Source organism: Catharus ustulatus, chromosome 16 (assembly GCF_009819885.2).
Source record: "Catharus ustulatus isolate bCatUst1 chromosome 16, bCatUst1.pri.v2, whole genome shotgun sequence".
Lineage (NCBI taxonomy): Eukaryota > Metazoa > Chordata > Aves > Passeriformes > Turdidae > Catharus > Catharus ustulatus.
Window position 1 is genome coordinate 6,799,166 of NC_046236.1, and position 25,931 is coordinate 6,825,096.

General features: G+C 40.7%; 1 protein-coding gene across 6 annotated transcripts in view; it reads right to left on the reverse strand.

Annotated features, from left to right (window-relative positions):
• The window catches only part of MRTFB (myocardin related transcription factor B), a 70,426-nt gene that overhangs the window by 17,298 nt on the left and 27,197 nt on the right, over positions 1 to 25,931 (reverse strand). For 5 of the 6 annotated variants that reach the window (XM_033073693.2, XM_033073694.2, XM_033073690.2 and 2 more), the window contains 7 exons: positions 10,943 to 11,008; positions 9,925 to 9,980; positions 9,286 to 9,361; positions 8,648 to 8,809; positions 7,946 to 8,130; positions 1,923 to 2,063; positions 277 to 524 (listed from right to left, as the gene is read on the reverse strand). In XM_033073693.2, coding sequence (XP_032929584.1) covers positions 277 to 524; positions 1,923 to 2,063; positions 7,946 to 8,130; positions 8,648 to 8,809; positions 9,286 to 9,361; positions 9,925 to 9,980; positions 10,943 to 11,008 — 934 coding nt within the window. Of the gene's footprint in view, positions 1 to 276; positions 525 to 1,922; positions 2,064 to 7,945; positions 8,131 to 8,647; positions 8,810 to 9,285; positions 9,362 to 9,924; positions 9,981 to 10,942; positions 11,009 to 25,364; positions 25,587 to 25,931 lie in introns of those variants that run through there. The other variant, XM_033073692.2, reaches the window with a different exon arrangement.

The window sequence follows — 25,931 nt, forward strand, 5'->3', positions numbered from 1 at the left end:
TACATCTGACAGGTAAGATGTTCTGTTTCCATGTCAATAAAAATACCTAGGACTTCAAGGCTTATCAGACTTCAGGATTATTTTAACCAGAGAACAACTTCATCACCTTGTTAAATAAGGCAAATCATACCCACAGTGATGCACAATGCCATTTAAAGCTTTCCTGGGTTCCAGCTGTCTCTTTACATTTGCAAACCACGTTTACTTCCAAAGCCCTATGCCTATCACTGGTGTATATGCTTTGTCTTTAAAGGACACAAACAATGCTTCACATACTTCAGCGGTGCAGGTAGAATTGTCTGGTAGTTGTAGTGTTGTTGCTGTTGGCTCAGGATCTGCAGCTGCAAAAACAGTTGCTGCTGTTGTAGCAGACGAGCATAGTTGGAGTCCATCTGTGGCTCATTTTTCTCACCTTTCTGATCAGGTGGAATATATTGATGGTACTTCAATTTTTTCACCCTTGGTTTAGGCTCTTTACATTTCTTGCTCCGATGTTTATCATTTGGGTTCTTTGGGTGGCTTTGCTGTTTGTGGATGGAAAAGACAGAAACAAAACCACAACAGATGTCACTTAAAGCAGTTATGCATGGCTCAGAGATACCAGAGCACTTCTACTGTAGAGCACTGCTGAAAGCAACTGTACTTGAAAATGTCCCCCAGTGAACTGTCCTTGGAAGGTTAACATACTCCAGAGCTGGCTTATCCCCTGCACAAATAGGGGTCATCAAATCACAGCTTGTGAATGTTTTTTAAAGGTGGCACAGCTAAAGGATTCTACCAGTCATGACCTGTTATTGCAAAGAGGCATTCTTCTTAAGCAGGGAAGTTCAAAGCCACTTAGCAGTTTGTGGAAGTAAAAGCCAGTATTCTAAATTTCACCTGTAAACATCTCAGGTACTTAGAGGTCTAGACTAAAAGCATGGACAGACACTCCTATAAATTACAGGCAGCGATATATTCATTAGCAATGCCCCCTAAGTGGTAAAACTCTTCCTTTACAAGATCTTTGAAATTATTTTGAGGGAAAAATTGAAGGCAGTTACCTAATCATACAGAAAGTATAAAAGCAGAAATGCTGTGTTTATCCATGCATGTTTGCTACACAGATAGCCTCTTTTGGGGCACATCTGAATTGGTCATTAAGGTCCTGCATTAAGTAAGCTGATACAAATCCAGTGATTTCAAAGGATATAGCCAAATTGATATTAGAAATTGACTGCCAGAGGTCATCCTTATACATTTAACTGAGTTAATTTCATGTAGGTAAGTAGAAGTCTACATACATATATTCATTTACACAGCTGAAATTACTGAAATGAAACATTATGCACATCTAAAAGAAATCCCTCTAAAACTGTATTTGAAAGGGTTTTCTAATGCTGCTGGCTAAGTCAGTACAGAAAAGAGAATTGAGTATGTTCTGATATTCAAGAAGGATGCAGTAACATCTCCCTCACAGTGCATCTGCTTATACATTAAACCAACTAAGAAAATTTTTGTGGAAAAGGAGCAGTGCTGTTCACCACTTTGGTTACAGGTAGACTGTGAATGCAGTGACTCTCTTTCTCCATACAAAACTATACTAGAAGGCAGGTAGAAAGTAGAAACTCTGTATTGCAAAAACCTATTGTCCTTATTTCTTAAAAACTTCCATAGCAACGTAAGGCACAATTCTGCCTGAAAACTTTTGGCAACTGTACTGTAAGGACCTCTTGGAATAATGAGCTGGTCCCTACAAGAGTTACTGGCTGACCAAAAGCTTTGAGTCACCAGCCCAGAATGCTCTCCTCAACACCAGCAGACGTTGTTCTTAGCTACAGGCACTTGTAAGGTTACTTGTGTAGTTTCCATGAAATACTGCACTGTGTTTATGACACAGATGATGAATGCTGTCCTCAGGGACCACAGTTCCAGGTACCCACCTTGACTAACGTTGGCCCAGGCTTTGCTGCTGATACAGTGGTTGTGGTCAAGGTGGTTGCAGCAGTGGAACGAGTCACGTGCTGTTCGATTGTAGAGGGAGTTTTGAGGAATTCAGGAACTGGAGAGGTTAAAGGTGGATACTAGTATTAAAAAAATATAAGGAAAAAGAGAAACATTAAAAACATCGACCACCTGAGTAACTGGAAAAAATGTGAAAAAGTTAAGACAATTTACTATCATGTCAAATTCACAAAGTATTTTTTGGAGGAATGGTGAAAACGAACTCCTGTACAGTGTACAAATATTCTGAAAGAGCACATTTTGGCACACTTCAAATATAGCATAATTAGCTAAGAAAACACTGTTTTATTACTATAAAATTGAGGCCTTCAATATTTTTTGTCTGTGAAGTCAGATTTTTGTGTATACAAGGAGAATCTTACCACCCAAACAAGCACTGTCAGAAAAGCATTGCTTTCAAAAAGGTCAAATTTCAAAACAGGCAAAAAACCTTCTTGTTTCAGAATGACCACACAGCAGGACATCAGGTATATTTTCACCCTTTCCTATAAAATTCTTATGGTATTTTCACAGAACCCCACCTCTAACTGTGCCAGGAGGTGCATTTCTTCTGTATCTTATGCCAGCAGAAGTATAAACCCAAGCTTTGCTCATCTTAAATTTGTCATACCAATTTTTATTGTGCTGAAATTGGTTGTGACTTTAAGTCTTAATGAAATCTTATGATTTATGATTCACCTTCTGTGGTGAATATCCCTCTGATGGAATATAGACTCTACCTAAACAGATCTTTTTTCACAAACAGATTTATCATTCTCTGATTATCTTTACCTGTTACAGATAATTGTGTTAACAGTTTTCATTAGTCTTTCTTGGATATAAGTAACTGAAAATGTACAGGACATTCCATGTAGGGTCTCACTGCATCCTTACAGTGGCATTAGCACTTCTACTGGAATCTTCTCTCCTGACAGACTTGCAGTTTTACAGAGGACATCTACAGTAGCTCCGTGACTTCACTGCTGAACAACACACCCCAGCTCTCTTCCTCCTCAGTTTTATCTTGAGTCAGTAGTCCCCAGGTTTCCACATTTCTTTGTCATGCATTATTCTTTACAGGAACTATTCATTCCAGTAGAATTACATTTCTCTCTTAAAAGCCAAATCAACCAGTTCTTTTTGCATAATAACAATGCAACTGTGTGCTGACTATGCCTTCCTACTTTTGTTAGGTGACCCATTCTTACATCAAAGTTGTTAATGGCAACATGAAACCAGAATGTCCCTAATCAACTCCAAGGGAGCACTGGTATCAACTTCCTTTCAGCCCAGGACTTCCCTCTTTCTGTCTCAATTCTGGTAATCTCCATCCTGATTTTCCTAGTGCTTACAGTAATTTCACGAATACAAGCCGCACCAATTTGACCAAAATTTTGGTGGAAACCCGGAAGTGCGGCTAATATTCCGGGGCGGCTAATCTATTAACAAAATTCTAAAAGCTGCCAACACGGAAGTGAGAGCCCGCGGCAGCCCCAAGCCAAGCTGGAGCCCGGCCGGCCCCGGCAGAGGTGGGAAAGCCTGGCAGAGGCGGGGCCAGCAGTGTCGGGGGCGGGCGGCAGAGCCTGAGCCAGCAGGGCGGGGGAGCCCGGGAGAACTGGGGCTAGCAGTGCAGGGGAGCATGGCAGAAGCAGGAAGGCCGGCGGGTGGGGCTGCCTGGCAGCGGGGGAAGCCCAGCATAATCGGGGCCAGCAGCGTGGGGGAGCCCGGCGGTGCGGGGGCCTGCAGTGCCGGCCAGGGCGAGGAAACGCGGCGGCGGTGCAGACGGGAGGGGGCGGCCGGCGAGCGTGGTGGCGGCGGCGGCGGCCCTGCCGGCGGGGCGAGCGAAAGCGGCGCTCGCGAAAGCGCCGCCCGGCGAGCGAAAGCGCCGCCGCGAGCCGCGAACCGCGAAAGCGCCGCCGCGAGCCGCGAACCGCGAGCCGCGAAAGCGCCGCCGCGAGCCGCGAGCCGCGAAAGCGCCGCCGCGAGCCGCGAACCGCGAGCCGCGAAAGCGCCGCCGCGAGCCGCGAGCCGCGAAAGCGCCGCCGCGAGCCGCGAGCCGCGAAAGCGCCGCCGCGAGCCGCGAACCGCGAACCGCGAGCCGCGAGCCGCGAACCGCGAGCCGCGAACCGCGAGCCGCGAACCGCGAGCCGCGAGCCGCGAACCGCGAGCCGCGAAAGCGCCGCCGCGAACCGCGAGCCGCGAACCGCGAGCCGCGAACCGCGAGCCGCGAGCCGCGAAAGCGCCGCCGCGAACCGCGAGCCGCGAGCCGCGAGCCGCGAGCCGCGAGCCGCGAGCCGCGAGCCGCGAAAGCGCCGCGGGGCGGGCGCGGCGCGGGGCGGGCGCGGCGCTCGCGAGGCGCGGCGCGGGGCGAGCGAAAGCGGCAGCGGGGCGGACGGCGAGCCCGGCGGCGGCAGCCCTGCCGGCCGGGCGAGCGAACGCGGCAGCGGGGCGGTGCTGACGGGAGAGGGGGGCCAGCGAGCCCGGCGGCGGCGGCAGCACCACCCGGCCAGCCCCGCCGAGCCGTGGCGCTGAGCTGGGCCACCCGGCCCCGTCGGCAACCATGAGCGGGCCGAGCCTGCCTGGCCCCGCCCCGAGCCAGTAAAGCCCGCTATGCCGCGATCCTCTTACTAATTGGCCAATTTGTGAAAGCTGCGCACGGATTCTCGCGACGAACGAAAGTGCGGCTAATATTCGGGGTGCGGCTTATCTATTGACAAAGACAGCAACATTGTCGAGGCACCGGGGGTGCGGCTTATAATCCGTGCGGCTTGTATTCGTGAAACTACTGTAATATAATTCAGTAATAAATCCAGTCAGATGACATCAGTTGCACTTCCATTGTTTAAGAAAGCAATTAGATCACCTAGTACAATGTTCCCTTTATAAAAGCCACTTCTTTATATTCCTATCAGTAAACATCCCATTTCTTCCAAATTAATTCCCAGACTTGCATTCTAATTAAGTCCGACAGGTACTTTCTGTTTCATTTCTTCCCATACCTTTCCTGTATTTTTCTATGAGATTGTACCACAGAGGACTTGACTTGGAACACATTTTGCAACTCTGTGTCCTGGTTCTTCTGTATTTCTGGGATAGCAGTTCCCAAGCTGCCAGTCTACATGAACAAAGCTCTCTGACTCTTGCTTACAATTAATTTGCAACAAATTTCCATTTTATCTTTGTGTTTTATTTAGACATCCCGCTGTGTTCCCAACCATCAGCTGCCAAGAGGCAACTGTAGCTGCCTTCCCATAACCCAGCAGAACTGAGTAGTGGGTTGGTTCCCTCTGTCTTGCAGATGAACAGGAAGAGCTCCTGATGATGGCTTTACTAGACAGCACATTTACCATGAAACACTGTGCACATGCCTGTCCTGAGCTCCTGTCAGTTTATGGCAGCAGCCTAAAGATACAAATGCCTCTGTTTCTACATCCAAATTTCAGTGTTTGCTCTGAAAAGCATCTGATATCTACACAGTGTCTGTTATTTGCTGGACTTGCACAAGAATTGAAGGGAGGTTAGGGGGACTTAACCTTTAAAAAAGGGTTCTGGATGCTGTATTCCAACATATTGCATCCCTGTTGCTATGCAGTTTAAAAGGCTTATTTGAGTTACAACAGTAAAACTTTAAAAAGCACTTAGTTTGTCTTAGAATCAAAGTGTCAAGTACTATATTACCATGAGGCACATAGGAATTAAAATGACCTCATGACTTTCACTATTTCCTAACTAAACACCATTTTAAATGTTTGGTACTTCACTTACTCATTGAACCATCTTGTACTAGTCTGATCCTTCTTGAACCCAAACAACTTGCCTTCAAACATACTATTTAGTAACCCATTATAGGCTAGGAAAACAAATCCATGATGACAGCACAGCAAAACTTTTCAGAAGGGGAAAGTCATTAAATTTTTTTAAAAGCCCAAACAAAACCAAAACAACGACAAAAAAACCAGCACCAAAATCCCAAATTGCCTCTTTTCACATTGTGTGAAAATTTTGGTGTTAAACATTTTCCTTTTGCCAGAGAGTATAAATTATTTTTCCTTACACTAGTCATTATCCTAACCTACACACAAAGCTTTTTACAGACTTCCCAATTTTACTGCAAGTGTTAGATGAGGCAATGAACCATGCACATAATTTACTTTATATATTTTTAAATTAAAAAGAATAGATTTAACAATTCTTGACTTCTTAACTTGATTAGTTCATAAACTAGCAATTATTTAATTTGAACAGATCCCTATTTCCAAATAATATGAGTTCTGCACCTTTTCTGCTAGATGCCAACAAGAATCTAGCAGGTCAACAAGATACAGAGAATAGTAAGAAATATCTTTCTGTGCCATCAAGCAAAATTCTTCAGCTGTTTTGAAGATATTGTTTTATATATTCTAAACTGTGAATGCCCCAATTTGATCTGTTTAAAGTATGATTAAAATCCCTAATCCTTACCAGATGCAAGTACACTGGGTTAAAGCAAGTTTTAGGTCATCAGTCAACGAGAGCTGAAGGTTCTCAAAATTATGTTACATCCTCTGAAGTCTGGAAATGTGCGGAGGAGGAAGCTTTGAAAAGAACTCTGGCTGCACTCTGCTTTATTCAAAACATTCTTTGTATTTTTTTGTTGTAATAAGATTTAAAATTTTACAGAGGAAATTAAAAGAATAAAGGAGCCATTCCCAGACACATCTCCTGTAGAGACCTGCTGTGATGTTATTCTTTAATTCAAAAGGAAGAACAAGGTGAGCATCTTTTATTCTGCAGAAGAGCAACTTCTCATTTTAGATGTGTGCACAAAAGTGGCTGTAATATAAAATCCATAAGCAAAGACTTGAAGTTCTATCTGCAGCGCTTTTTCAATCAAGTTCAAGTGCCTTCTTGTTTCTGCAATCACAGATCTCTCTTCTGCTTCCTACTTGGAGAGCTTTTGGCATGTACTGCTTTGAGCATTTTTATTCAACTCTACATTAGGGACCTAATTCCTTACTCAGGAATCTAATTTCACGTGGTTTGTTTTCAATTTATTCAACACAAATTATGTCCTCTCAATGTGAAACCCAACTCACATCAATCTGTATGTAAGGAAACAATGAAATAAACTGCATGTGCTGTACTTTGTGTCCAGCATTGTTTTTGATTATGAACTTTGCAATACTATTTCTATCTACTGTGGTAATAAAACCAAGGAGAGTAATACCAGATCCTGAACCACTCATCTGTCAAGTGTCCATGGTCATAAAGACAATATAGTCTTTAGAGCATTAACAAGAGCTATCTCTTTTTTACTTATTTAACAGTTGACTTTTTCATTACTTTCTGCAGTAAGGAGCAAATCTACAGCTCTCTAAATCCTCACACATTTAAATGTGCTGCTATAAAGATAACATTTTATCTGCTGTGACACAGTTACTTTCCTTTCTTTTTAAGTACCTCGAGAAAAAACTAAAAACCTCATAGAAAAATCAACATAACTGTTATTTTGATTTCTTAAATAATAAATTCCTTAGGCAGTATTTTAAAACTATAGGAAAGAATATTTAAATTATGTGGGAAACCTTTTTCTTTATGGACTTTTCTGAAGATAATGGAACTGACATCAACTGTTGTTTCATGAGTTCAAGACCTTGCTCAGAAGGAAGACAGACATTAAGTAATCAATAACAGCTGAAGTAAACCATGGCCATGACCTTTTAAACAACTTCTGGGAAAGCTGCAGATCTTCTGTGGGTCATAATGAATTTCAGGGAATTTATGGCTTCACTGCAGCCTATGGGAATTTCATCACTGCCACCAGCTGAGCCAGGGTTCTACTCTATGCACTCCCAACCAGAAAAGAGTCTCAGATACCCCTTTGTAGCAGCAGATGTATTCCTTCCATGTGAAACCATGCCCTATTTCTACAGTGCCAGACCAAAAACCATACTGTGAAGATTTTAACATTTAAAAACTGTACCTGTGTTGATGTAGCAGCATTTGGGGTTATAGGTGAGGGTGAGTCACTTGGTTTTGGCTCACCAGGGGAAGCTGCTGAACCCTGTGATTCTTGGCTGGCTGGTTGATCTGGTGATAAAGCATCACTGCTGTCTTCATCAAAGGAGAAATCATCCAAAGCTTGAGGGTAATTCTCTTGTCCAACTGCTAAAATGTTTACATAGGAAGAAACAATGTGGGTTTTTTATTGCACAAATTGAAATTAGATATCTATGGCAGAATTAGCTTATTGCTGGAAAATGATCAGTATTCAGCAGTCTAAACATATGGTACCTAAGTATTTACTGTGCTTTCAATATGTGAGCCATATGAATTCATATTCAAGGAATCAATTAAGCCAAGTGTGGAGCAGAAGTGATTTTAGTAACAGATTAAAAAGTACATTCAACAGATGTGGAGTGCACACAGACACCTATGACAGGCTGAGGAATGGCCACAGATGTCTGATTACTTTGTAAAGATTTTTATTAAAAAACAAGTATTTTCATATAAAAATATGATTATTTAAATGATAACAAAGTTTAGGTCTCAGAAGCTGAAAGAGTAAGCAATAATAAACTTAGCATATGTTATCTTCTAGTGAACTTTACCCTCAAGAGTTCAATTATTTATTTTTCACAATGCCATGTAGATTACAAACAGAAGCTGTGTGACTTCTACTTGCCTATAATGGCTTCTTTAACACTGGAGTCTACAGGAAGAATATTTTTTTCTACCAGTTCCATAGGGCCAGGTCTCTGAGCAATCTTCTCATTCAGATCATCTGCCAACCGAGCTCTCTTCAGTTTCATCTGAGTGGCCTGCAGAGAAGGCTCTGCAAAGGTCTCTAAAAGGATATATTGATTTCAATATTCTTTTCCAGTTATTCCCCAATTTCATGACAAACAACATTGTCTTTGCAATAACCATTCCACTTATATCGAAAGTAATCAAGTATAAAAGGTAACAGGGTAACAGTCACATTTATTGAAGGTTCCTTAGGGCAGGGGAGAGCACAAGGCTTTGTCAGGTCATTTTAGGGCATGAGTAGAAACTGAAGCAATAGAAACACTACAATTACCATTATAGATTAAGAACAATATGTAACAGCAAACAAATACACTGCTGAGAATACCTTCAGTGCCATAGATGTATCTATTACCATACAGACTTAGAATAGACTACCACACACACTGTAGAACTAGAGAAGTACAGCAGATAAACCTTTAGAAAAATTCCCATCAAGTGTAATGCAGTGAGACAACTGAGAGCACAACCAAGTGGCTGCTGTGAGCAGCTCACACAGCCCAGAGCTGCACGTACCTTCCAGGATGTGCATTCTGACCAGCTCCGAGCGGTCCGGCCTGCTCCGGATCTTGTGCTTCAAGAAATTCTCAGTCTTAAAACAAAGGAGAAAACACCATTAGCTACTGTTCACTTAAAAACTCAAAGCAGTTTGACAAACCACCTGTATCCAGTCAATGAACAGTTGCAGTTTCATTGAGATGAGTGGGCAGCACTGTCAGAACACAGGCAGTAGAGGGGTTCCTGTTGCTTTGTTCTGTTTTCCTAGCAGTTAAGCAGGGCTGATGGATTTTCACCTTCCCCAAAGATGGGAATATTTCTAGATTTGATCCCACACGACCACATAATCACAATAGTATAGATTTGCTATAGATAAACTGTACAAGGATAATTTCCCCAAGTATCCAACCCTTAACTGGAGATAGCTGTGTGTTAACCCCCCGTAAGTTTAAAACCCCACACTGATCTGTGAAGGCCCAGAGAGGTTCCTCTCAGATTTGACACACATATTTTGTTCTAATGAATTCTCCCAAAATAAAAGCACACATTATTACTGTAATGGTAAGAATTTTTCCATGTACTCAGAGAATTTAGTATCACAAAAAACTGACTCTCCATTTCCAGATGTTAATCACAAGTTTACACAAAGTGATTTACCCTGGCTCGCTCCAGGCTCTTTATCTGCTCATGGAATGCAGCTGGGCTTTTCAAAGCTGTGAAGGGAGAGTAAGAGTTAAACTGACAGGAAGTGATTTTCAAAAAAAATATGCTAACCAGAATGTGTGTATGGGTGTCTAACACCACCTCAGAGTTGTATTTGATCTGACCAGGCTTACATTGGATTCATGCTAGTTGTATCCACCTATATTTAGCAGAGATAAGCAATACTCCTATACAGAATACCTGGAATATTTTATTTTAACAGACTATTACCACATAATGGTTAACTTTTTCGCTATGTACAAAGGTATTTAGTTGTCAAAACTGTCCCACAGTGGAAATTTTATGAGGTAAGATTTAGAATGCCAAAATGCCAATTTAATTTAATTTATTCCACTGAATTTTCTGGCTGTCCATACCTCATACTTGCTCTTATTAGAGAGAACTGGACCTTCCCTTACGAACTATGTGTCGATTTAAAAACAAAACAGAAAAATGTGGAGGCCTTGAATGTTCATCTTATAAAACAGAATGATGGTTAGCTACTAAATAACCAAAAAGAGTAAAAATATCACTGTTCATCTCGAAATGACATAAAATGTAGAGTGTTGCATCTCAGTGCTGTCCACTTAAGAGATTCTCCATGTTTTCAATGCACCCCTCATTTGTTTGGCAACCTTTGTCATTCTACTCCTTAAAAACTGCTTTTTTGTTATTACTGCCCACTCACTTAAGCAATTCAGTTTATTCAGTAAATTAGTCATAATTATTTAAATAGAGAAAATAAAAGCAGAGTCAGACTACATCTACAAATCCTTGCATTTTCATCACAACGGCCATTTTAATTGAAACATGATGTAAGCACGATGAATTTACTATGCTCATGTTATCAAAAGGATCCCACAAGTCTTTTCAAATGCTAAAGTTATTTTTAATGATCTCACATAAATGCTTATCTTCATTATTTTATATAATTACCACTATAGAAATACAAATTACTAGAAGCAAGTCTTACGTGGCATGATGCCCTGGTCCACCAGCTGTTCTCGTGTCCGTCTCTGTTGCAGCCTCAGCTGAAGTACTGACAAAACAAAACATTCATTCCTGTGTAAGCACAGTCTCCTCATAAAGTGCAAACCCCCCATTCCAATGAGACCAAGTATTGCAGCCTTAGAAATCCTTTTTGCTGTGCATTCAGACCAACAGTAACCCCCCCAGAGCCATCCTAGGCACAGCTGCTGTTAACTCGGTTCCCAGGGACTACTTCCATCCCCACTTTCATTGGTCTTTGCTGCTTCTCAATCTAATCTGATGCCAGCCAGTATTTCCCACATGCAGCTACTTCTCCTGTCAGCCTCATGAGGAATGTTGAGTTACATCAAGAAAACAGTGAGGTAAAAAGAGTTTAAACCATAAACTGGAGCTCATAATGATTACAGACCCTTATTGCATGGCCTAAGCCAATCTGACATGACTTCACTGTGCTGAAATAGAAATGATGTTTGCAGAGCATTTGAGAAGAAAAGCTCTGTGTGTCTTGTTGATTGTTTCTTCTGAGTTTTTTTTTTTTTTAATATAAAGCCTGATTGTACATTTAAATAAACTTTGCTGAATGAAACTCAAGAAACTGAAGAGAAGCAGAATTTTATCTGCCTTACTTAAAAACAACAAAAGCATGTTACAATTAGGAACACACCTTATTCTCTCTCTGAACATCAGAAAATGTTGGTTTTGTGATTGAGATATGTGTTATCGTAATTATTTAAAGGACAAAATAAATCCAGTACTGTCAAATGTGCAAAAACTGTTTATAGAGCTTTGAGGTAACTTCTTACATTTCATTACATGACATAAAAAGTTTCTCATCATTCCTGTGTAAGTAACCCAGGTGACACATATTAAATACTACACCAGAAACCACAAAATCTCGGTGAAGATGTAGACATAAAAGTTTTATACTTTCAATTATTATGGCTTTTTGTTGCCGGGGGAAAAAAAGAGAGAAAAAGTTGTTTCTTGTACTCCTCCCTTCCCCTTGTTTCTGTATCAATTTATCATAGTGCTTCATTATCTCTTTGACATACATAGTTACTACCCCAAAGTGAAATTTCATCTTCTGAACAAGGTACAGTCAAGAGACAAAATATATTAAAGATGTAATATTTACAGTCTGAAATTAAGACCTGAGAGCTTATTATGGGTGTATGATTATGGTATGCTGTTCCTATTGTATTTCACAAGGAAGCAAAACAAGCTAATGCATTGTCCAAAACATCAAAATGAATGTAATTTCTAAAAAATTATGCTAAGGACAAAGTTCATTGTTTCCAGAATTTAAAAGGAACCAGCTTATTTCCTGTTCTGCAGTACAGGAAGGATATTCCTCTGGCTAAAGCATTAAGACCGGGAATAGCAAGTCCTGAAAACAAGGACATTATTTTCTTGTGTCACACAAACACTGAGAGTTCAAATACAAACATTTCAGGGCTGTGGCACAGCAGATCTTTCAGACTTCACAATATTGTGACACAAGAATCACAAAGGACTGAGACACGAGAATGTAAAAGAACAACACTAAAATGTAAACTAATGAAAAGTCATTCAAAAGGTATTGAGTTCCTCTGGCAACTTGAAAATACCTGCTTTAAATAGGGCATTGTATTTTCCAAGTAATATTAACTGTGAGAAGTTAACAGAGAGTAACTTTATAACAGTTTGGTTTTGTGTCCCTTAATTTCCTGTGGCTCCAGGTAAGCCATAACTACTTCTTAAGGTATCTCTCACCAGTAGGTGCAAACTTGTACTGCCTGGAGTCCTGCACCAGTTTTACCAGACAAGTGTTCATTTAAAAAACTCATTTCAATGGAAATGCATTTCAAGCACACAGTATAATGTTGTCATGTTAAGCTTCTAGCCCTGGGGTACATCAGGAGCCCAAAGCACAAAGAAACTCACTGACTGCAATGGAGCTTACAGGAAAGCAAAAGAACTGACATATTCTTGGTTTGGGGTTCCTTGCTTACAATTATTAAGTGAAGAAAGCCTTAAAACTCTATGTACAATCCTTTTAAAAAATCTTAAATAAGTTTTACCCATTCAAATGATGTGAAAGACAATTGATAAGCAGGATGGCAAGACTACCGTATTCCAATGTTTTTAGTCCTGAGTAGATTAAAACTTGTCTTTCTTCTGTTCTTTGCTTAAACTATGCCTTCTTTTACATCACTGGGATACTGTCACAAGGCTAGAAAATCATATCCTGCTATATCTCATCCATGCTAACAGCTCTATTTGGTCCAAATTGACACCACATTTAAATCTGGCTTTCTTGGAACACTAAGCAAATGACAGATGTGCCTACCAAATCTTTATCTAGTTACAGGTCAGTTTTAAACACATGCCTCTTTATTTCAGGCCCAAGGTCTTCAAGCAAAATTATGTGCTCCAAGATGTCCAGAGTAGAGCTGATACACATCAAAAAAACAAAGTAAATAAACCAGAGTTAGCATTTCTTTTTCAGTTCCATTACCTGAAACACAATGGGTCAACAAGTGAATGCTGGCATTATCACAGCAGGTGCAGGAATGTTAGTACTGCTGTGACTCATATACCAACATATCATAGGCAGGTAATTTATTAAGAAATAATGAATTTATGGTGATATTACAGATTTCTAATATGTTTTTTATTCAGATTTTCTTTTTCACTGAGCTTACTCATAAAGCCCATTTTGTAGGTGTAGCTGGTTCAGCTATAACTGCTATAACCTAAGCATTGCTAGGGTTGTGCTTTCAACATTAGTAATCGCAAGTGGGAAAGAACATTATTACTGAACATATTATACTGAATATTATTTCTAAATATAAATGATGGGAAGCCCTGCTGTGTAGTTTAGGAATGTATTTATGATTTGTGGCTCCAATTACGGTCAGATATTTGGCTTAAGCTTTGCAGAAAGATTTAAAACTGAGCCGTATCCTGAACAATGTACAGTGTAACAAGAGAATAAGCAGTGGACCAGAGCAAAAGGGAGAGAAGAACAGTAAGAATGTACCTGCACATAAACCTTATGTGCTCACGTGTGAAGCTTTAGCATTTTTTAAGAAAAACATGTAACAAATTATTCTTGTCTCTCATAACATTACTTGTCTGCCCATCATCTACCTGTTCATCTACACTGGGCATTACAAAGCAATAAGGGAGGATTTTGAAGTTGTCCCATCTGTATCTGGACAAGTCATAAAAAGAGTGAGAAAATTGGAAAAATGAAAAATATAGAAGACAGAGAAAAGTGTAGTTATTCACTTACTAAATAAATATCATGAAGTTATATATTACATAATAAGGAAAGGACAGCCTGTAGCATGACTAATACGGAAGCACTGCAGGGGGAATGCTAAAGGAGAGATGACTCACAGTTAGATGGTATAAGATAATAACTGAAGATTTTGACTTGACCAGAGCAAGGAGGTTAAACAGAAACCAATCTGGATGAAAACCAGATGTTTGCTTTTGCAATCAACTCCAAAACTAAAGTTGAAAAAGTTTTTCATATCTACAGTTTTTAAAAAGAAAAATACTGAACAGTTGAATGCATTCTTAAAGAAAAGGAAATTTTTCAAATAGAAAGACATTGTGAATAAAAACCCCAAATATATTATTTTTTAAAGTTAGAAAGCTAAAAAGGTTTTGCTATTCCAAAGCAAATCCATCAGGAAAAAAGCCAATATTGCTATCTCTATAAAAGAGATACAAGGATCTAGAGAATCTAAAATACTTTCAGCCCCTACAGTGACACAAAGTAAAAAGCAGAGCTGTTCCTAAGGAAGAAGCAGTAACACCTGTCTGTGAGTTGCACAATTTCACATAGAGCACACCTGGGTTAGGAGTCAGGCTGTCAGGTGGCCACACTACAGTCAGGAGTGACCCTTCCATTGGCTCTGCAGTTACAGACAGATGTGCCTCCTTACAGGAGGGGAACCTGAAGTGGGTATGAAGGAAGGGAAGAGTGAGGTCTGTGAAAAGCTCAGGGAAATGGGGACTCACAAGAAGCTGCTCAAAGAACAGCCAGCCCAAGAGGAGAATGGGAGTCATGGAAACTAAAACACACGTTTTCAATAAGGAAATATGATGAAATTATCTTCAGAGACAAGGATGAGCCATCTGAGAATTGCACTTATGGCAAAGAATTGCTCATTTATTTCTGTGAGAAACCATCTAGAATAGAATGCAGGTTGGTTTAAATCTAATGTAATTAAAGTTAATACAGACTTTGCTTATCATATATATGGAAATCCATAGAGCAAGAGATTTCTAGAACAGTCAGTAACACACAAAGTGGTAAATCTAGTAAAGCTGGATAAGAGTACAAAGCCTAAAAAAACCAAAAAAAAAACCCTAAAAAAATTTCTAAGCATTCTTCTAACTGAAGCATTACCCAAATTGCTACTTGTTCTAGTGTGGGTCAGGGTTTAGATGTTTTTTCCTTCTTTTGTTTTTCCCCCTCCCCTTTCGTTTAAAGAATAATTTACAGACAAGCCATCATAGAACGTGGGGAAGGGAGAATTCAAAAGGCAGGAGGTGGAGGTACTACGAAACAAAGTTCCCCTTGGAATATACTCAAACGTTGTGTTTTACAGATGGTTCTTATCAAGGTAAATCCATTCAGCTTGTTGCCAGATAGTTTGCCTTTCCCTTTTACACTTTTAAAATCAGGCATTTACCTATATAACATCTAAAATCATAAGTGATCTCCAAAATGAAGGCAAAAAATTAACAAATATCTACATATGTTGATAGTAATGTTGTTAATACTGTTCCTTCTATTTAAAGTACATGTTCAAAAGAAGGGCAGTGTTAACACCACTGAGCAAATGTAGTTGCTAAAAGACAGTACAAATATTTTGCACTTCACATTATCTGGCAGGAATCCTCCTTCACACCACTGCAACTCTACAAATTGTCTGTGAACTGCTTCTGAATAAAAGCCATGCACAGAGAGGTCATTCAAATTCCTGCTTTGTCTGAGGGAGAAAGAAGGATATTCTTTTTTGTTTTCTACTAAGCATACGATTTTAACACTTGAACACCAGGTGGAGAGATTCCAAAATTTCCATGTGTTTTCTTAAGTCAATAAAATGATCATTGAAGCTTGGATAGCTTATTTAATACTTACTGACAAAACAAAAAGCATAATCCCTCCTCACAGTAAGAACATCTGGTTATCTGACTCTCAGAGTCAGCAGAAGTCTTGTGACTGCACTGGAGGTAGAGTTTTTTGCCAGCACAAAAGCTGAGTGCCAGAGACTGGTGCTCCCACTCTTCCAGCTCCTTCCAGTGTTAGCACACCAGGGAATCAACACTTCTCTGAGCCAGGAAATGGAGATGACGGTGCAGAAAGGGGAGCTCATCCTTTAAACAATGCACTTGGTTATGTGGAAGTGTATTTGTGTAAAGCAGTAACTTTTATAAAGCCAATGCCCTGTTGTCACACCGGGAGCCCTGCTCAGGTTCACACACACTGTGCCCCAAGGGGGCAGAGATTGAGGATAACCAGAACCAGCAGCTCCTCCATCTCCTGCTGAAGCGCTCCAGGGGTGAGAGCAGAAGTGCCACAAACAGGCACTTGAGGAGACACAGCACGTTCTGTATCAGCCCTTGGAAAGGCAGCAGAGCGGTCTGGGCACATCTTACTTGCTGTGAGTGGCAGAAGGAGTGAAATAAAGTGTATTATTAAATCACCTACAACAAACAGCTTTTATCAGAGCTGAGCAAGTGATTCCTGTTACGAATCTGTAACGTGTATCCTATAGAAGAGCAGTCTCAAAGTAGTACTACATAATCACAAGCACTGGAATGTAAAGAGGCCAAAAATAAATTGATAGTTGTCCTGCAGGAACAATGCTATCTACACTGATTGACAAGCTTTCACCACTGCTTCTTGCTTTGAAAAATAAGCCAGAACACACACTGTGCACAGTTCCAGCACTAATAATTTCACATCTAACATGGTTCATTACATAGCCTATCAATTTAAGACCGAAATTTAATCTTTTTATAGAAGGTACTACGAAACAGCAAATAGTTCTTGCCATTTCCCAATTGCACAGCTGAAACAAACATTTCACCCTGGACAAGGGGTCCAGCAGACACCTCACAGTCCTTTCAAATGGCAGCAAGAAGAAAAACAACACATTGAGATTTTTTTAAATGTTCTGTATGTAATCACTGCATTATTCTCTCAAAGTTACCTATTTAAATCCTTAAAACTGCAAGTTAAAATGAGAAAATGTGATGTCCAACATTCCTGCATACCCCCTTGGAAATTTCCAAGAGCGGCAGAAACTTCAGTGCAGGCTGCTAGGCTGGCTGCCATGGAAACAGACAGTGCTGGAAACACGGCCGTTTCCTTTAAATGAAAAGCTGTTCCACTGCAGGGCTCCTTTGCTTTCTGCCAGCTGCCAGCAGCTTTTGTGCAGCCGCTGCCCCCTGGGCGCTGAGGCCGGAGCGCAGAGGGCAGAGAGGGCCGGCGGGCGCTGCAGTGGCACCGGGCACTGCGGATGGCACAGAGCTGTCCCCTTCCTGCGAGTGTGTCACAGCACGTGGCACTGAACACAGCACAGAATTCCAGCAGGTCAACCCCAGGAGTGACCCGAGAAGCTGCTTTGTCCTGGAATTGTGGCCAGCGCTGCAGGTGCAGAAGTGCAGAACTGAGCACCGAGTGCTCCCTGTGCTCCTGCATTGCTACCCTGCACCCCAAACCCCATCTGCTCACAGCCAAAAGTTTCTATTTTCTAAACACCGCAACTTTATGCTAGTGTTAGAACTGCAGCCGCGTGCTCCTGGCAGCTTGCCAAGCACCCTTTGCTTTATGTTTGGCTCCTATTGTCTTTTTATTAAACCTTTCAAATTTTGCCAGGACAGTAAAACGTGCTTTTCACACTAGGTTCGTCTTACAAAGATAGGTTTTGCTGTCTCCTGAGTTGAAATTGTTTCTCCCTGAACTCTATGATGAGATATTGTACTCTATTTATTAAAAAAATGGGTAATTTTTCCCCGCTAATATTTGTTCTGTGAATAAAAAACAGTAGAAAGTATATTTTGTATGGTAAGTAAAAGAAAGAAAAGGTGATATGCAAGGTGCATAATTCACAAAGGTTATGGAATATGGTTGTTTTCACATTCCACCAGTCCAAAGTCAGAAACTTGTTAATAAAATGGTCACTTCATTTATATAGCATGTCAAAGGAGGAGAGAGGAGGGAAAACCATGAAAATAGCTAACTTTAATTTGCTGGAAATGATTCTAAGTAAGTTGTACAGAATTTTAAAGATAAATTGCATTTCAAATTGTGATACTCACTCCCCCATCAGCCTGAAGATACAGCATGTTAAACACTCTCAGTTTAAAAAAAAAAATTCATCACCAGTTCATCTTGTAAAAATATCAGGCATCATCCAATCATGGGTGAATGCTTTCAAAACTTCCATGTATGCCAGGATATAATTTTAAAAAGGAACTATTTACAGTAATTTCACGATTATAAGCCGCACTATTTTGACTAAAATTTTGGTCCGAACCCAAAGTGCGGCTTATAATCAGGTGCGGCTTATGTATGGACAAAGAACGAAAAGTTGCTGTTTTAGTTTGGAGGACAGGTGTCTGCTGAGAAAGGCAGGAGTTTCTCTTTGAAATGGAGAATGCAAACCCCCTCCCTCCAAATTATTATAATTTTGAAATCAAGGGGCTTTCAGGCAAAAATATGGGAATTAGGAATAGCAGTTCTTTTCTAGGGAAATTAAAATAGAAATACAGTACTACAAAGAAACAAACTCCAAACCCTGACACAGTCAGAGTACAACCTGACACCGTCAGGCAGGGTGTTGGTAGCAGTCCCATTAAATGGTGATTGCAGTCCCCTTGCAGTGACAGATGTGGCTCAGTTGGAGCAGTGCTCCTGCAGAAGGTGCAGTTTCCCTCTGGAGGTCCAGTGGTGATGTGGAGAAATCCAGTTTTCCTCTGGAGTCCAGTGGAGAAAGGGGCTCCCTTAGTGTCCCAAAACCTCTGTTTTATCTTGGTAAGAAATGTTGGGCTCTTCCCCCTGGCTGGAGCAACTTCCAATGGGATGCAGTAATTTTATCAGTCCCACAGTGGGACTCAATGGGCCATTAGCAGACAATGACTGGCTGGAGGAAGGATGGGGTGTGAAAAGATAAAGAACAATGCCCTGCCTGGTTTCAATGGATGGCCCATTAGCAAATTATCTGCCATTGAGATAAGGATCACTGTCCCCACCCTCAACAGATGGTGATACAACAGATACCTTTTATCACACTCTGTATTGTAACATGCGGCTTATAATCAGGTGCGGCTTATGTATGGACAAAAACCAAAAAGTTGCTGAAACCCAGAAGTGCGGCTTATAATCAGTGCGGCTTATAATCGTGAAATTACTGTAATTTAAACTTGCTTTTGTTAAAAAACACCCCCAAACCTTACTTATTTGTTATATAAGTTTAATGTTCTCTTTTCCATTATTGTAGAAGTGATTTTTCTGCTAAGACTATATCCAAAATAATTAAGAAAAGTTGAAGTAGCTCTTTTTCATATTCATTTTAAGCAATTATTCAGCCATTTCAGCTTAGAAACATACTGTATAAGTGTAAAGTATGTCAGAGGAGACTACTGAGGGCCATTTCAGATAATCTCTCCAGAATTCCGGAGGGAAGCCCTGCAGGACCTCCAAATCTCTTAAACGATACCACTGTGATTTACAGCTTTTGTGTATAGCCAGCGCTGATGCTCAGGTAAGTGCTTCCAGCAGTAACAGCATCCACTAAAAGCAGAAAATGAAAACCTAGATGGCAAAGAGAGCTGCATGTAAACTCAACATTCAAACAAACATATGAACTATAACAATATCATTAGCTGAGAGGCTTAAATGACTAGGATATAGAACAATCTGTATTGTATCCTATTGCTATGGAACATGTTGCTTAGAAACAAGCCAGAACATACACAAACCTCCAAACAAATTACTGGGATGTCTGCTGGGGTGAATATATATATATATATATATATATATATATATATATATATATATATATGTATAAAATAAATATATATGCATGGATATGTAAAAAGCAAATTTTATACTTTTCATAATTTTGTTTACTTATTTAAAATGAGAAAAATTATTACCATCTTGGGTAAGAAGTCTCAATAAACTAAAGCTTGTATTTCCATTTTCTATAAAATTGCATAACTTAAGTATATTAACAATAACATTTTCTAAATCCGCAAGTATTACTCTGCTTAGTGCAGACCTCTGATTTTTTTAAAAATAATCTGCATTTCCTCAAATACTACTATTAGCCAAAAAGTGTACTGTCAAGGGACTCATGAAGCTTCAGTTTAAATTCTACATCTATCACAACTTCCTTGGTGATAGTTTGGAGTGTATTACAGTGAATGATGACAGATGATTTCCAGCCAAGCCCCCTCCATTGTCCATGCTATTCCTAGGCACAGCAAACAAAATGCACACCCAAGCAGATTCTCCATCAGGAGACTACACATTAATTGCAAACAGAGGAAGGTGCATTGCCACTGAGCTGCCTGATTGCAAACGGGGATGTGAGCAGTGGTACTGAGTCAACTCTGCTGCAGACAGCTCCAGACTCTGCAGATGCTCAGTGGGTGAGTGCAGCTGATCACAGGGATGGGACTTGCTGCATGAGGGAGGACCCTGCACTAGAGGCTGGAGCTCACGTTGTGTTGGGTGTGACAGGAAAGAAACCCCAGCAGAGCAGCAAAGCAGACCATGGTTTCAGAGTGTGGTTTCATAACTCAATATGATCTAACCCAGGATTACCAATGAAAAGCCAATGGTCTGTGCCTCCCTCCAACCCCAGCTGCTTCTGCTGCTTCCACAGTGGCAGAGGTGCCTCCTGCCTGGCCTCCTGTGCTCTGGCCTGGCAGCACCATGAAGTAAGTGCTCTTCAGCAGTACCTGCTCACTGATCCCACTCTGGACTGTGTAACTCCTAATGCCAACATGAGAAAGAGGCTGGAAGTTGGCAGGGTGGGGCTGGATGGGAATACCTGCTTGCCAGCAGCAGTCTTAATCATAACCTTTTACAAAAATTTCAAGAAATCTCATAGTTGACATAGCAAGTTTTTTTAAAGCTCTTGGTTAGCCACCATCATCTTCTAATTATATACAGATTACATACAAAATTAAATTAGCACGTCGTAGTCTTGGTTTATTGAAGTAGTTAAGCATGTGTTTATTATAATGGTATTACAATATATTTATTATTCATTTAAGTGCTACACTGAAGAAGAAAATTCTGTGGAGTAAGTGCTGATTTACTTTTACGACATACAATTATCCCACTGACATTAAAGAGACTGTTTATGGCAGAGTTTAGCATAGCCCCACAGGATCAGTATACAGAATTTACAGTGCTTCCTTTATTAACAAAGGAATAACACTTTTTTCAACAGCATTTTTCTCATTATCTGTGTCTCAAGAAACATACCTGATGGACTACCACTGATGAGAGGTCATTAAAACACCTCTAAACACCTGATAATACAACTTAGAACTTTTTATTTATAAAAAACCCTAACCCAGCCAACCAACCCCAAAAAACCAAGAGCAGAATGTTTATCATGCCAGGGCAGGAGAGCAGAAGAGTTCAAGGGTATCATCAATACTCAACATGCCAGCAATAGCAGGAAGTCTGTTCAATAAACAATTCTCTTGCAACATGGATTTGATTGCAAGGGATGAGGGGAAGAAATCCTTCCTGACTGCACCTGGTAATCTGTTACTCAGGCAGCACGAAGACAATTCCAGTGCACACCTGAGAAATCCCCTCATTCCACTCTGTATCCTGTTTCCAGTACTTGCCAGTCTCCAGTTCCTCACAAACCAGTAAATTTAAAATGCTAAACAAATCCCGGAAAGAAATTATGTTTCAAGGTGGAAATAAAATTTCCTTCCTGGCTAGGTTTTTTTTTATTATTGTTTAGAGTAGGCTGCAGTCAATTGGTAACTTTGAAACTCAGATTATCATATGAAAAATATGCTGCAAAAAACTGGGATCCATCCTCCTTTTAAACCCTACCTAAGCACCAGACTGACCTGTTTCACCAATTTAATACATTGTCTTCAAGAGTTCTGCATGGTCAGACAGCTCATCCATCTTTATATTGAAATAATTTAGGGTATAAAACAAGACTTCCTCAACTCTCTCCAGTGCTGTTAGGAACCTTTCAATCTGCAGTCCACGTATATTCCCAGCTCCTAATACATGCAGTGTTTGATGACACTGAATATTCCTTAGTACTGTATGCACATTTAAGGCTTTTCACTTGAATTTTCCAAATGTTTTGGTTGGTTACTTGAAAGTGCTACAAGATGCTGCAGGAGATACAGTCAATAGCACAGGAATTTCTGAAAAAGCTGTTTAGTTAGCACTGTTTGGTTGACCTCAGAGACAGAAGAATCTTTCTTCCTTGCTCATACAAAAGGTAATTTTGATCAGACAGATAAAAGTAAGAACTGTTTTCACAAAAAAGGCAATATGCAACAATAGTATCTGAGCTGTTTACAAGATAATTAAGAGGATTTCCCCCCATGTTACAGATGCTATAATATGCATCAATATCCTAAGCAAAGAAAAAAATTCAGCTTTGCAATCTAAACTGTTAATGTCCTTAATAAATACTAATTTGCTGAAGATACTGTTGGGGGTTTTGTTTCCATAAAAAATCTCTTTCTTTATAAAGAAATACTAAGTAAAAAAAGAATTGCACCTCACAGTTCTCTTAAGGTACTCACTGCTGAAACAAGCACTGTACTATCTCAGCATTTTTAGATTTATCAAACCTGTGCAAAGTAGTTTATGAAACAAAGGCACCTTTTGAATTACTGGATCTCTACATACTTCACCTGTGTTTGCCAATACAACTACATTTTTCATTTTTGCAGGCTTTACAATTCATATATCATATTTTTAAGTATTTTTGTGTCCTAAGGAAGAAACGTTTGAGAATTCAAATAGCAAAACCATCCACATCATTTTAAGAAAAAAGAAAGGAGGAGAAAAGAGGAGGGCAAAAACAGAGACAGAATAGCACGAGTTAATTTAGAAGATACTGTTCTGTAAAATAAGTTGCCTTACAATTTATGTTTTTAACAAAGTAAAATGTTACATGTAGTATTATTTAAATAGGATTAAACTAACAACTGCAACTGAACTTTTAAAAATCTATAAAACATTTGAACTACTTATTTCATAACATTATAAACTGGCAATGTGAAGCTCTGTTTTAGTCTCTCTAGATGTAAATCAAGCAGATTTGGAGTGTTTTCAATAATTCATTCTATATACACCACAAGAAAGAAAATTATTGTTTTCCTAAGCTTTAGAAGGAGGAAAGGCTGGAAGAGGAGATCCTGTAGTCAATCAAACTCTCAAGAAAAGGTTCATTATTTTAATCATTACATTGCCAAACTTGGGAGAGATAAAAGGATAAGCAGTATTCACTGGGGAAAGTGAAAATGGAGAACAGGTACTAAAACACAGAAAAGGAAGCAAAGATAGTGATTATGGAAAACAATTATATCTTCTTTTATGCACTGAATAATTTAAGCTCTAAAATATTCACGAATTTAGACTGGCAGAGGGTCCCATAATTGCAGGTTTTTTACTACTCTGACAGACCATCATTACTGTAATGTACATTCTTTCATCCATTTTCTCCATAACTGACATGCTTGAAGAAGCCTGAGGATAATCATTACCATGGTTACTCATTAGCCCACCTACACTACCCACCGTGCTGGGTTTTGCCATGTTTTCATGCCCTTTATTTCTTGGTAGCTTACTCAGATAGGTTTTGTTTCCTACAGCACTGCCCACTGCTCTGACCCTGTGACCCTCCTCGCTTCCTTCTCTCTGCTGCTGTCCCCAGAGCCTCAGCAGGGCTTTAACTGGGTCTGTTCTCTGCTGAGAGGCAAAAGCAGCCCGGCAAGAGGCCACTGCTGCCCCTTTCTTCCAGTCACGGTCTCCAGTCAGTCCTTTCCTGCCACAAAGGAAGCAGAACTGTTCTGCTCTCCTGTGCCACATGCAGCAATACTCAACCTCTTACTACCTTTCTAATCAACAACAGACCTTTGGTATCAGTACACTGCACAAAAATCAGTGTTTGCTCGAGCTCTAACTTCAAGCTAAGTAATGGGGTTTTTAAACTAACCTGTCAGGTACTGAATTTAATACTGAATATGGGCTTTTTGCCATTTCAAACATTATTAACGTCCAAATTTAAAAAATAGATTAACAAAACCCCCAAACGAACCCAGCATTTAAATTCTGAGAAAGGCAGGATCTCATGTAGAACTCTTGCCACCCCACCAAGGGATAAATCTCTGAATCACCAGACAAACAAGAGCTATCTGGAGGAAAAGCCAAGGCAGAGTGCTGTAACAGGAAAGGAGGAATTCTGTCTGCTACAAATACAGTTTGTGTCCTATTGATTAAGAAGCTGGAGTTGAGCCCAGAGCTGCAGGAGCCTGGTGTTAACTCCCACCAGTGTCAGAGCTCTGGGCAGGGCTGGCAGCAGATCTCCAGAGGTCTCTTCCTTCTCCTCCTCCAGCCAGAACAGCTGAAGAATCCTGCCTGCCAGGAGTAAAACAATTTGCCCGTCTCAGCAGCATCGCTGCCTCAGCCTAACAAGGATTTCTTTAAATTAATCTCGTGGAGTTCTATTTGCCAGCTTTAAATGATGTTCCAAATATTCTCAGACTATTGCTGTTTTAGAAACTAATGTCTGTGTATCTTAGCAATTTAATGCCCAGTCGAAATCAAATCATTTAAAAAGATATAATGTGGTTTGAAAAGCACACGTCTCAAAACCAGATTTAAATCTAATTTAAAGTACGAGGGGAGAAGAGAATTCCAAAGAAAGAAAAGATCTGAGAAAAGCACTGTTGAAAGTGAGGCAGAAATACGTCTAATACTAAAGGTTTGTGGGGTTTTATTTTGACATGCCATATTAATGATGTTTATTTCATTATATTTATTTCAATAGTGGCAATTTGAAGCACTTTGTGCAATATTTACAGGACAATTTCAGAGCCCTTCATTAATTCAGCACTAAATGATCCTCTGAAAAGACTACTTGATAGCTCATTTTTCTTCATACAATTCCTATCAAGCATGCAACAATATCATCGTTATTTTACTAGTCTCAGGTGAAATTTAAATTCAGCTTTTAGAGGTTTGGTTTTTTTCTCAGAGGGAAAACAACATCGCATTTAATGTGCAAAAACTCTTCCTGACCTACAGCATTACATCAGACATGCTGGTGAACGGAACGTGCCCAGGACTTCTGCATTCTCCGTCCCCCAAGCAGCAAGTGACTGACCTTCCTTGAGACTTTTCTGGCTGTTCACCTCAAGGCATTCCTTCTCCTTCAGCGGCTTTAGATCTCCTGCAGGTAAGATCTCGGAAAAGCCCTGCTGCTGTTTCTTGGAGCTATCGATCATGGTGGGAATCCTTTACAATGGCAACATCCAGCACCGAAAAAACGCAGGCCGCGGTGGGCAGCGGTGAGCGCGCTCCGCACGGGGCCCGGCGGGCTCCTACGGCAGCAGCCCCGGCGCCGCCGCGCCGCCCATGGCGCTGCCCCTGCGGCTCGGCTCGGCTCGGTTCAGCCCGGTTCGGCTCGGCTCAGCCCGGTTCGGCTCGGCTCAGCCCGTTCCGGCTCGGTTCAGCCCGGCCCGTCCCCGCTCGCCGTGCCCGCTCGGAGCCCGCAGCCCGCTCTCGCGGCGGGCAGCGAGCATGGGAAGCACAAGTCCCAAAGCCCGCCTCTGTTCCCAGACAGACACTCCCCCTCTGCCTTTAGTTACGCTCGCTTCCTCTGCACATTGGTGTTTCAATATGCAGCTCGGTGGTCAATCATCTGACAAAGAATGAGTCAAGCGGTTAAAAA